Source organism: Schistocerca nitens, chromosome 8, assembly GCF_023898315.1.
Source record: "Schistocerca nitens isolate TAMUIC-IGC-003100 chromosome 8, iqSchNite1.1, whole genome shotgun sequence".
Lineage (NCBI taxonomy): Eukaryota > Metazoa > Arthropoda > Insecta > Orthoptera > Acrididae > Schistocerca > Schistocerca nitens.
This window is the reverse complement of record NC_064621.1, coordinates 480,329,841-480,342,493: the sequence shown is the minus strand read 5'-3', so window position 1 is coordinate 480,342,493 and position 12,653 is coordinate 480,329,841. Positions and strand designations below refer to the sequence as shown.

The window sequence follows — 12,653 nt, the reverse complement described above, 5'->3', positions numbered from 1 at the left end:
ATACAGTCTCAAAGAGTTACAGATGTTAGCGGCTTAACCTGATGGCCACTCACTTCTAGGAAGCAGTTCTTACACAAAGGTACGTTGGTTTACATACTCGAGCAACTCACATAGTCGAGAATTTGGTGTTTTTTTTTTCCCTCGAGACTCCCGAACGGTGCGGGTCTCCCGCATCGTCCCCTACGTTCCTCGGAGTATGGGACATCATCATCATCATCATCAGACTCCCGAACGAGATACACATCCATCTCTAGTTACGCTACAGATATTTACGAATCAAAGAACAATTAAATTCTTAACCGAGGTACAGAGGTTGAGCAAAAATATATGAACACAAAAACACTGCTCATTACCATGCCTCATATGGTGCAGGAAACCCGTTGGCATTGAAAACAGCTTCGAGTTGTCTCAGAATGTCTAAATAAAGGTCCTGTATGGTTTTCAAGGGAATCTTATTCCACTCTTCCTGCAAAATAGTAGCGAGTACAAGTAACGATGATGGAGGTGCACAGCGGTTACGCGCCCTTCTCTCCACAAAGACCACAAAGCCTCAGTAGTATTGAATATGCTTACTGTTGTGGCAGGTAACTTACGACCATTCATTATAGTGCACACGAAAAAACCGGTTCTGGACGATTCGAGCTGTGTGAACATGGGCCTTGTCGTCTCGGAAAACAGTTTCACAATTGGGGAGCAAACCTTGTATTATAGGATGGGGCTGATCAGCTACAATGGTCACATAATCCTTGACGGTTATGCGACGTTGCAGAAAACCATCGGTCCCAGGAAATATCACGATGTGGTTGCCCAAATCACCACCGAACGCAGGCCATATTTTGCTCTTGGGACGTAAACTCGACCAGAATTTGAAAACAGTGTGAAAAGAAGACTCATAAGGCCAAATGACTTCCTTCCATAGCTCCATAGTCGAGGTCTTATGGCTTCCGCATCACCTCTTCCTGTTATGGGCATTTGCATCACTGGTGAGTGGACTTAGTATTCCAGTTCGTCCTGTAATTCCCAGATTATGGAGCTCCCTTCATGTTGTTTTGGTACTGACAGGCTTCGCGAATACGACATTCAGTTATCCAGTGTCTTTTGCTGCTATAGTCTTCCTATTTTTCACGACAATCCTCTCGAATGGCCATTTGTCACGATCACTCAACCACACTTTTGTTATGACAGATGGCCACATGTTACTACTTCTGCACCACTTGTTACGCCTTCTCGCTACTTGTTAGCAGCAGACGCAGTGGCTGCGCCAAAGACTGAGACGGCGTGGAGTTTTACAATTATTTTTTGAACTTTCTTTACAATTTCTCCCTCGTCGTCGCTGCCCAGCCCTGCGGATCCCTCCGCCTAGCTGCTGCTGTGTAGATTCTCTGACAATGCGCACAATGCGCGCCGCCGATCGCACTCGGAGCCTCGGGCCACCAGTGCTCCGCTGGTCAGGATGCCCTGTGGTTGCCGTGACGTCAGCTGCCGACGCCTGCTGCACCAGCAGCTGGGAAGCCGTCAGTCGTGATGTCCGCGAGGTCCCGTCATAGACGGCGGCGCCTGTGACCAAGACCGCGCTGCTGGGAGTTCTCGCTGTAGTTAGTCAGCCGTGGTGCCGACCGAACTCGGGCCGACCCCCAGAGCTGAAGTTGACGTCTGGCGGCGATCGGACGACTCCTGCGAGCTGGAACAGACTTTCGGAATCGTCACCTACGAAGATTGAACATTCGGACACAGACCACGTCCGTCCTCAGATCCGAACTGCTTCCAAATGGCTTCTGTCTGTTGCTGCCTGCGCTCCACTATTTATATCCGGCAGGAGGACGTTTTTTACACTCGGTGGTAGCTTCTTGTTATTAGTCCCGCAGTATACGAGGTGCGGCTAGAAAAAAACCGGACTGATGCTGGAAAAAACATTTATTTACAATTATTTACAATTTCATGTTATCTCCTTCAATGTACTCTCCTCCTCGGTCTCTACACCGCTCCATACGAATTTTCCACTGTTCATAGCAATGCTGCAGATCATTTTCGGTAAGTCCATACATTACTTCCGTCGCTTTTTCTTTTACTGCTTCAACAGTCTCAAATCTAGTTCCTTTCAAAGCTGACTTGACTTTAGGGAAAAGAAAAAAGTCACAGGGGGCCAAATCAGGTGAGTAGGGTGGATGATCTAAGATGGGAATGTTGTGTTTTGCCAAAAACGTCTTCACTGACAACGCACTGTGAGCTGGGGCATTGTCTTGGTGAAGGATCCATCACTTTTTTCTCCACAAATCGTTCCGTTTTCTCCGTACTCGCTCACGTAGGGTAGCCAGGACGCTAATGTAGTAATGCTGATTCACTGTTTGTCCCTCTGGTACCCAATCAATGTGCACAATCCCTTTGATGTCAAAAAAAAAAACAATCATCATTGCCTTGAATTTCGATTTTGACATTCGTGCTTTTTTTTGCCGTGGAGAACCAAGAGTTTTCCAATGCATCGACTGGCGTTTAGTTTCGGGATCGTAAGTAAAAAACCACGATTCATCGCAAGTAATAACATTTTGTAAGAAGGTGGGATCACTTTCAATGTTTTCCAGGATGTCAGAACAAATCATTCTTCGGCGTTCCTTCTGTTCAATTGTGAGACACTTTGGAACCATTTTTGAACACACTTTGTTCATGTTGAAACTTTCATGAAGAATCTGCCTAACACTTTCCTTGTCAACTCCTGTTAACTCAGACACTGCTCTGATTGTTAAACGGCGATCTTGTCGAACAAGTTTACCGATTTTTTCAATGTTTGCATCAGTTTTTGCTGACAATAGTCTGCCAGTGCGAGTGTCATCACTGGTGTCTTCGCGGCCATCTTTAAATCGTTTAAACCACTCAAACACTTGTGTTCGCGATAAACAATCATCGCCGTACACTTGTTGTAACATTACAAACGTTTCACTTGCAGATTTTCCTAGTTTGAAACAAAATTTGATGTTAACACGCTGTTCTTTCTGTACACTCAACATTTTCCGACGCACAGACAAAACGTCAACTACTTAAAACAGACGCCACGGGCAGACTGAGTGCAGGAGGCAGATGAAACTCGAGCAGTAGGCGGAGCGAGAGTCACGTGACAGGCCACGCGACTTTCAGCCTTATTGCATTCGTTTTATTGTTTCACCAGTACTAGTCCGGTTTTTTTCTAGCCACACCTCGTATTGTAGCGTAACTTAGCGTGCTTGCCTCACTTCTCCTTACTGAACACTCTCCAGGCTTCGCTCGGCGCTCGGTCTGTGTACGTCCTTGCGTCAGCCAGTTGGTAGTGTGCTTCTGTCAGCAAGGCTATCTGTGCCGCACTTACTTCACAATGCCGCAATCGCCTGATGCCTCTGTTTCGCCATTCTCCACTGCGTGAAGCAACGCTTACTACATGTGGCCGCAACACTTTCGACTGCTTCGTGACTTAGTGGTCGATGTTCCCCCACTTTCCCCATATGCGATATAAATCTTCGATAAAATGTGTCTTGAAACACCAAACACTTCAGCTCCCTTGGTTACGGCCACCCCACTTTAGAATACACATAGCTCCGATGTAATACACTCACAATTCCACAAAACAATGTGACCCCGACTGACACTTGCAACGTATTGAGAATATTGGACAGGTGCCATCCGTAGTCAAATACAACAGCGCAACCTGTAGGATTGGCCAGCGTCTGCATTTATGTTCAGCCACGCACTTCTTCTGGTGTTTCCACATCTTTGCCTGACCTCAGTAACTATGTCTGTTTCAAAAGCTATTAAGTCATATGCTATGCAAAAAAGGCGAGTTTTATTTTGTCCACCTGTGGCTCATTCTGACACGCTGATGGGTGTGAGATAATAGGGGGACCAAAAACTTCCTGCGTTCGGAGGAGCGGTATCCCTTCTATCCACTGTTTCGAGCCAAGTGTCCAGCTGCATCTGTTCTAAAGTGTTAGTTAGGAAGGAGAGGAAGTATATGTTGTTTCAGCTTTTCGGCGATTAATTATTCTTCGTTTGAAAGTCCATGAGGGGAAGGGGCGGTGGTCGATATATTGATCAGGATGGATACGAAGCCATTGTTTGTTGTTGGCCAAACAACACCTGACAGTAATAAGTCAGTGGAGACGTTGTAGTGATAGAGAGGACAATGCTCTTTCGTGATGTATGGCTAAGCCGATGAACCTTTTTCATAGCCCACGATGAACCTTCTTCATAGCCCAGGAATGCATTTAGCGGAACCAAAGAAACGCGACAGTACTAAACTTTCCTTTAAGATTGCCTAGAGCAGAGTGCTTGAAAGCCCATTTACGACATAAATTTGTTAAGTCTACAGGCAGGAAATTTTTATGTGGTTGGTTTTGCCAGCACAATGTGGGTTTCTGTCACCTTGATATCGATGAGGTCACGCTGATACATGACAATATATGTCTCTGAGACTTATGGGATGACGTTATGATACAAGAGCTCCGCCATGGAAGAGAAGTTATTATGATGTGACGACAAACTTACTGTACTATGTGGGTGGCAGGTAGATCACTCGAGAACTTCAGCTATTTATACAATGTGAGGTATGTCAGGATGTGAAGGACGCTGTGGAAAGAGGTGTGTTATATAATCCAAGTGAGTTTTAGGTTGGTTATTTGAAAAAAATTGAAGTTTGATTGAAACTGAATCACATTTATAGGCTAATGTTTTCCCACACGCAGCATGAAGAGGTATAATAAAAAAAATCGAATTGTCAGGTATTAATCTCTGTCCAGCGAGTGCCATCACATCCGGTTGTTGCAGTCCTGGCACAGGTTTCACATTTATAAGGCCATGAAGGAAATGAGAACTATATGAATTAGCGTCTTAATGTTTAAGAACACAAATATTCATTATTTGCAAAAAAGGATGTGGTTACATACACTCCTGATTTGAGAGTGTGTTAAAGATGGTTGCTGTGGTGGAGGGACAGCAAATCTCTCGCCATATCTAACTGATCAGTTTGGTGTGTCGCATGAAACTGAAGAAACTACAAAAAGGTAGGGAATTAAAGAGATGGTACCTGCATAAATTAGAAGTACCAGAGACTGTTGAGAGTTTCAGAGGGAGTATTGGTTAACGATTGACGAAAACAGGAGAAAGAAATGCATTAGAAAACGAATGGGTAGCTTTGAAAGATGAAGCAGAAAAGATAGCAGAATATGAAATAGGTAAAAAGCAAGACTTAGTAGAAACTCTTGGATAACACAGGACCTATTGACTCAGTTGTCGCGAGAAGAAAATATAAGGATGCAGCAGATGAAAAAGGCAAAAGCGAATACAGACATCTAAAAAATGAGATTGATAGGAAGTGCAAAATCGTTAAGCAAGAACGGCCAGAGGACAAATGTAAGGATTTGCAAGCACATTTCTCTAGGGGAAAGATGGATACCGCCTATAGGAAAGTTGAGGAGGCCTTCTGAGAAAAAATGCAGCTGTATGAATATCAAGAACTTAGATGGAAAACCAGTACTAAGAAAAGGAAGGAAAGTTGAGAGGTGGAAGGAGTACATAGAGATTCTATGTAAGAGAGATGAAATTGAAAGGAATTTTATGGACAGGGAAGAGGACCTAGCTGAAGATGAGATAGGAGATAAGGTATTGCAAGAAGAATTTGTCAGAGCACTGAAAGACATAAGTCGAAACAAGGCCCCTTGAGTAAATGACATTCCGTCAGAAATACTGGCAGCCTTGGAAGAGCCAACCATAACAAATCTATTCCATCTGATATTCAAGATGTATGAGACAGGCGAAATACCCTCAGAATTCAAGAACAATGTAATAATTCTAATTCCAGAGAAAACAGGTGCTGACAGGTGTGAATATTATCGAACTAACAGTTTAATAAGTTATGGTTACAAAATACTAACACGAATTCTTTATAGAAGAATGAGAAAACTGGTAGGAACCGAACTCTAGGACGATCAGTTAGGATTTCGGAGGAACATGCGAGGCAATACTAATCCTACGACTTATCTCAGAAGATAAGCCAATGAAAGGAAGGTTTTGACAATGTTAACTGGAATACTCTTCTTTAAAAACAAAATGTAGCAGAGGTGAAATACAGGGACCGAAAGGCTAATTACAATTTGTACAAGAACCAGACAGCAGTCATAAGAGTCGAGGGACATGACAGGGAAGCGGTGGTTGAGAAGGAAGTGAGATGGCTTCGTAGCCTATCGCCGATGTCATTCACTCTGTACACTGAGCAGTCAGTAAAGGAAAACAAAGAAACATTTGAAGTAGGAATTAAAATTCGGGGAGAATAAATAAAAGCTCTGACGTTTGCCGATGACACTGTCATTCTGTCAGACACAGCAAAGGACTTGGAAGAGCAATTGAATGGAATCGACAGGGTCTTGAAAGGAAGATAGATGAGCATCAACTAAAACAGGACAAGGACAATGGGCTGTAGTCGAATTAGATCAGGTGATGCTGACGAATTAGATTAGGAAGCGAGACATTTGAAGTAGTAGATGAGTTTTGCTATTTTGAAAATCAAAATGACTGATGATGGCCAAATTAGAGAGGATGTAAAATGTAGACTGGCAATAGCAAGAAAAGCGTTTCTAAAGAAGATAAATTTGTTGATAATAAAATATAAATTTGGATGTTACGAACTCTTTTCCGAAGGTATTTGTCTGGAGTGTAGCCATGGACAAGAAGAGAATAGAAGCTTTTAAAATGTCGTGTCACAGAAGAATGGTAAAGAATAGTTGGATAATGAAGAAACACTGAATAGAATTGGAGAGACAAGAAATTTGTGGTACAGCTTGACTAAAGGAAGAGACCGGTTGATGGGACACATTCGGGGTATCAAGGGATCACTAATTTATTATTGGAGGGAAGTGCGGGAGGTAAAAATTGTAGAGCGAGACTAAGGGTTGAATACAGTTAGCAGGTTCAAGTGGATGTACACTATGTGATCAAAAGTATCCGGACACCCCCAAAAACATACGTTTTTCATATTAGTTGCATTGTGCTGCCACCTACTGCCAAGTACTCCACATCAGTGACCTCAGAAGTCATTAGACATCGTGAGAGAACAGAATGGGGCGCTCCGCGGAACTCATGGACTTCGAACGTGGTCAGGTAACTGGGTGTCATTTGTGTCATACGTCTGTACGCGAAATTTCCACACTCCTAAACATCCCTAGCTCCACTGTTTCCGATGTGATGGTGAAGTGGAAACGTAAAGGGACACGTACAACACAAAAGCGTACAGGCCGACCTCGTCTGTTGACTGTCAGAGACAACCGACAGTTGAAGAGGGTCGTAATGTGTAATAGGCAGACGTCCATCCAGACCATCACACAGGAATTCCAAACTGCATCAGGATCCACTGCAAGTACTATGAAAGTTAGGCAGGAGGTTAGAAAACTTAACCGGCCGTGGTGGCCAAGCGGTTAAAGGCGCTACAGTCTGGAACCGCGCGTCCGCTACGGTCGCAGGTTCGAATCCTGCCTCGGGCATGGATGTGTGTGATGTCCTTAGGTTAGTTAGGTTTTAGTTGTTCTAAGTTCTAGGGGACTGATGACCTTAGAAGTTGAGTCCCATAGCGCTCAGAGCCATTTGAACCATTTGAGAAAACTTGGATTTCATATTCGAGCGGCTGCTCATAAGCCACACATCACGCCGGTAAATATCAAACGACGCCTCATTTGGTGTAAGTAGCGTAAACATTGGACGACTAAACAGTGGAAAAACGTGTGGAGTGACGAATCACGGTACAAAATGTGGCGATCAGATGGCTGGATACGGGTATGGCGAATGCCCAGTGAACGTCATCTGCCAGCGTGTGTAGAGCCAACAGTAAAATTCTGAGGCGGTGATGTTATGGTGTGATCGTGTTTTTCATGAAGGGGGCTAGCACTCCTTGTTGTTTTGCGTGGCACTGTCACAGCACAGGTCTACACTGATATTGTAAGCACCTTCTTGCCTCCCACTGTTGAAGAGCAATTCGGGGATAGCGATTGCATCTTTCACCAAGATCGAGCACCTGTCCATAATGCACGGCCTGTGGCGGAGTGATTACACGACAATAACGTCGCTGTAATGGACTGGTCTGCAAAGAGTCCTAACCTGAATCCTATAGAACACCTCTGGGATGTTTTGGAACGCCGACTTCGTGCCAGGCCTCACCGACCGACATCGATACCTCTACTCAACGCAGTACTCCGTGAAGAATGGGCTGCCATTCCCCAAGAAACCTTCCAGCACCTGATTGTACGTATGCCTGCGAGAGTGGAGGCTGTCATCAAGGCTAAGGGTGTACCAACACCATACTTAATTCCAGCGTTACTGATGGAGGGCGGCACGAACTTGTAAGTCATTTTCAGCCAAGTGCTCAGATACTTTTGATCTCATAGTATAGGTTTCAGTACTTATTAAGAGATGAAGAGGTTTGCACACAACCGAGTAGCTTAGAGAGCTACATCAAACCAGTCTCCGGATGAAGACCACCACCACCACCGTAACAGCAACAACAACAACACAGCCTATATAGAAAAATTGGTACTCTCTACCCGTCCTAGTCTCTGATACCTTATTCTCGGTATCCCTATGTACGATACAAGCTAGTGGGAGTAGGCCAGTCACTCACTCTTCCTCGAATTTACCCAACAAGATTTCGTGAGGACTATGCCGTCTTTTGTAAGGTATTTGACTGGTGAGGATGATGGCGGGTGGGCGTGAGGGTCTTAGGGCGAGCCGGTGATCAGCATTTGAACACGGTCGAATAATTTACTTTAACTTTTATTAAAAACTCGTTACATACATACTCAGAAGCGGTCAGTGTCCTCGCAGCCTAACGACCCGAACGCGAGGCGGAAGCCCGGTGTCTGACGACGCAGCAGGGTGTCTGATGACAACAGCCGCCCGGCCGACAGAGAGACCCTCTTTTATTCTGCGTTGCTAGCTGACTCGCGCGGGCAGCGACCCGGCAATGCGGAATCAGCGGTGACGGAAATATGTGTACCGCGCTGGAGGGTGAACGACCACGTGCCTGCTTCACCCGTTCCCTTATACTTTGTTGTAATAATTCCCATTTAAGTTCTCCGAAACCTGTCTTCGGTTTTAATATAGGTTACACCTACGAGCGTATTTCTGAATTCATTCGATGTCTGTTTGATAAGAACTGAAAGCGCTCGAGTGGTAGCCAAGAATTAGTCTTAGCAGCGTCTTGTAGCATATTAACTTTTTAGATCCACCACACTTTCCCAGAACTCTTCCAACAATGTTATGCTACTGCTCGCGTAATATGAGAAATCGTCTAAGTACTTGAGAACATTCGAGCGCGTAGATTCATTTTTACCATCTAGAGAGTCATGTAGGTGACTGATAGCTTCAAGAAGACGATGCGCTTACCCACCAATGCCAGAAATGAGAAAAACCTCATGGAACTGGGGATGATCCTGCTCAATTCTACCGACCCCATCAAAAAAAAAAAAAAAAAAAAAATGGGCCTGAGCACTATGGGACTTAACATCTGAGGTCATCAGTCCCCTAGAACTTAGAACTACTTAAACCTAACTAATCTAAGGACATCACACACATCCATGCCCGAGGCAGGATTCGAACCTGCGACTGTAGCAGTCGCGCGGTTCCGGACTGAAGCGTCTAGAACCGCTCGGCCACCGCGGCTGGTTCTACAGACCCCATTTTCCCCTCGCAAGCTACCCGACCCCTATCCTGTTCAAGACATCTGTGCCGCTACTGGGAGAGCGGGTGTGCCCTATTACTGGCTATGTCCTACTTCACAGTATGTGGTAGCGGCTGTTCGCTGCACTTTCCCAGTGTCGTCAGTTTCTCTGGAGTGTGTACCACGACCAGTCGAGGCAGTCATTATAGCAGGAATGGGTGGTACAGCGTACTAGGTAGATGCGTCTGAGTCAGCTGCTCACAAGTTTCAATACGATAATCTGGTGATGAGGGGCAACATTACATGGAAGAATATTAGGTTAAACTTCGTCTAGAATGCCCCATCACGAAAAATGTTTAGCGGATATTATATTTAAATTTAGAGCAGTTGTTCGAAAACTGTGTTCTCCAACTACACTGCAGATACTACAGCAAAATAATAATTTTTTCGGATTAGTTCCAGTAACTGGACTGTTATTTAGACAAAGACAAAGGCAATAATGGTTCGTACTGGGCATTTATCTCGTCTGTCTGTAGGTATCTAATAACTAAGGCTTTTAACACCACAACATAAGAAAGTAACCGAAGTTTATCAGATAAGGTTGAAGCACTGCCAAGCGAATACGGTCTTGTATACCGTTGATGTTGTCCGTCTCCCACGAGATAGTCATCGATGGAACGTTAATACCTAATATTCCTTCCATCCTGTACTTCATTTTCCACATCTCGATGTAGAACTGAAGAACTGTGATTTACTAACTAGAGAAGCCTATCTCTCAAATCACACGTCTCTCTCTAAGTTATTCAAATATTTATCGTGCATCACCTAGCGCACTAAAATATGTTCTTAAATATCTGCTTTACGCAAAGTCCTCTGTGGCTTTCATACAATACTGTCTCATTTTCTTCACAGTTAAAAGTGTCAAAATACTGCAGGTTCCTATACAATATTTAATCAGCCCAAATAGCATCGAGACTGTATTAATAAAAAATAGAGAAAAGTTAAGATCGTGGTTTTAATGCTTCGTATGTGCTACATAATCTCCAGCCACTTGGGTACAACGCACAGAACGCTCATACAACCATTTGAAACTCTCGGAAAAGTCCTCATTTTGAATGTTGTTCATGCTGAGCGTCGAATTGGCTTGAATGTCGATTATGTCACCAAGTCTCATCACTAACGATAGTTTCATTCCAGAAGGGAATTTTCTGTATTTTTGGTTTCAGTCAAAACGTGGCGGGTGTCCATCTGCCGTTTTTGTTCGGGAGTCAAGGGGTGTGGGATAAAATTTGCACGCACTTTTCTCTTCTTCAATACATTCTGGTGATTGTCGAACACATGGTTTAGAGATGTTGCTCTACTGCGATTTGTAACGTAACAACGCAGTACGGCTGCACGTCTACAGTTTAAAGCTACATTCTCACAACTGACTGATTGTTGTTTACAGTTGGTAGTTCAAGCTGCCACCGCGCTTAACTGCAGAGTCGTCGCTTATACGCCAATAATAAAATAAGTCTCGGAACTTCTTGGATGGATGGTATACATTCGAAAAAAAAACGTAAGGCTATATATCTACAGAATAGGTATCTATATCTCTGCTGCTATGGTATTTCCAACTGTAGTCTCTTTTCTTTACTTTATTTATGAAATTTAATTACACGAATGGCAACTTAATATCATGGACGTAGTTATAAATTACTCTTCGTATGTATAAAGCTGGAATAACTATATGTACTCATTGATTATCTTCCTCTCTCTCCTCTTGGGTTCATATCGATGAGGCTGCATTTTACGTATGTCTCCTTTGGTTTTCATCTTCCCATGCTTTTTCTTCTTCTGTTTCACTTTTTCTCGGGATCTTCTCTATCCCAGCTAACCACGCAACCTACGGTTCTACTCTCCTCGTTCTTCTCTGGGGATGGTACATCAAGAGCTTCTTTGACCATCTGTCATTCGCATTGTATGTACATACCAGGCGAGCTGTCATTCTTCAATTTGTTATGCTTTCTTGAGTCTCGGTCACTTCCATGATCATTGTATTCCTTACGTTATCTCGCCGAGATATTCTATAGGATCTTCTGAGATAGTCCATTTCTACAACTCTCATTTTATTTTTGTTTTTTTCCAGTAAGATACTAAGCTGTACCACTTTTTCTCAGCTACAAGGAGAACATGAAGCGGTTCTCGGCGGTATTCCGTGAGCATCAAGAGGGATCACTGGACAAGGCTGTCTGGTGGATCGAGTACGTGATCCGCCACAATGGTGCCCCACATCTGCGCACTGCAGCCCTCGACCTGAGATGGTGGCAGCTGCTGTTGCTCGACGTCGTCGCCTTCATGGTTGCGACGGCGTCCATTTTGGTCTACCTGCTGTACAAGGCAATTTGTTACTGCAGAAGCTCACCACGTGCATATATGAAACAGAAGAGGTCCTGAACATGCTGGAGGAACCTATTGACAAAACATACATAACTTTAAATGGGAAGTGTAAATTATTTTAATTGTCTATAAAACCGGTGATGAATGGACTGATATGGTGGTGCTACGGGTCTGAACATGTTTGATGATGTCATGTGAGAAACATTTCCTGCTGTGCATATGGTCAAAATATATATTTACCTATTTATTGATTAATGAAACTAATTTCGTTATTTCGAAACTCAGTTATTAGTTCTACCCCTTTTAAAGGGCTTAATATTATGGTGCTTGTGTTTAATTAGTTCTGTAATTGTGGATGCGACATTTCATGTCATAAAATGTTTTCACTCATTACCAGACGCAGCTGTGGTTACCGCCGGCCGCGGTGGTCTCGCGGTTCTAGGCGCGCAGTCCGGAACCGCGCGACTGCTACGGTCACAGGTTCGAATCCTGCCTCGGGCATGGGTGTGTGTGATGTCCTTAGGTTGGTTAGGTTTAAGTAGTTCTAAGTTCTAGGGGACTTATGACCTAAGATGTTGAGTCCCATAGTGCTCAGAGCCATTTGAACCAT

The 12,653-nt window shown here is 44.0% G+C and overlaps 1 protein-coding gene across 1 annotated transcript in view; it reads left to right on the top strand.

Annotated features, from left to right (window-relative positions):
• The window catches only part of LOC126199626 (UDP-glycosyltransferase UGT5-like), a 61,476-nt gene extending 49,376 nt beyond the window's left edge, over positions 1-12,100 (top strand). Inside the window, exon 7 of the mRNA XM_049936551.1 lies at positions 11,824-12,100. Within this exon, the coding sequence (XP_049792508.1) occupies positions 11,824-12,100 (277 nt within the window). The remainder of the gene's footprint in view (positions 1-11,823) is intronic.
• The last annotated feature ends 553 nt before the right edge of the window (positions 12,101-12,653 follow it).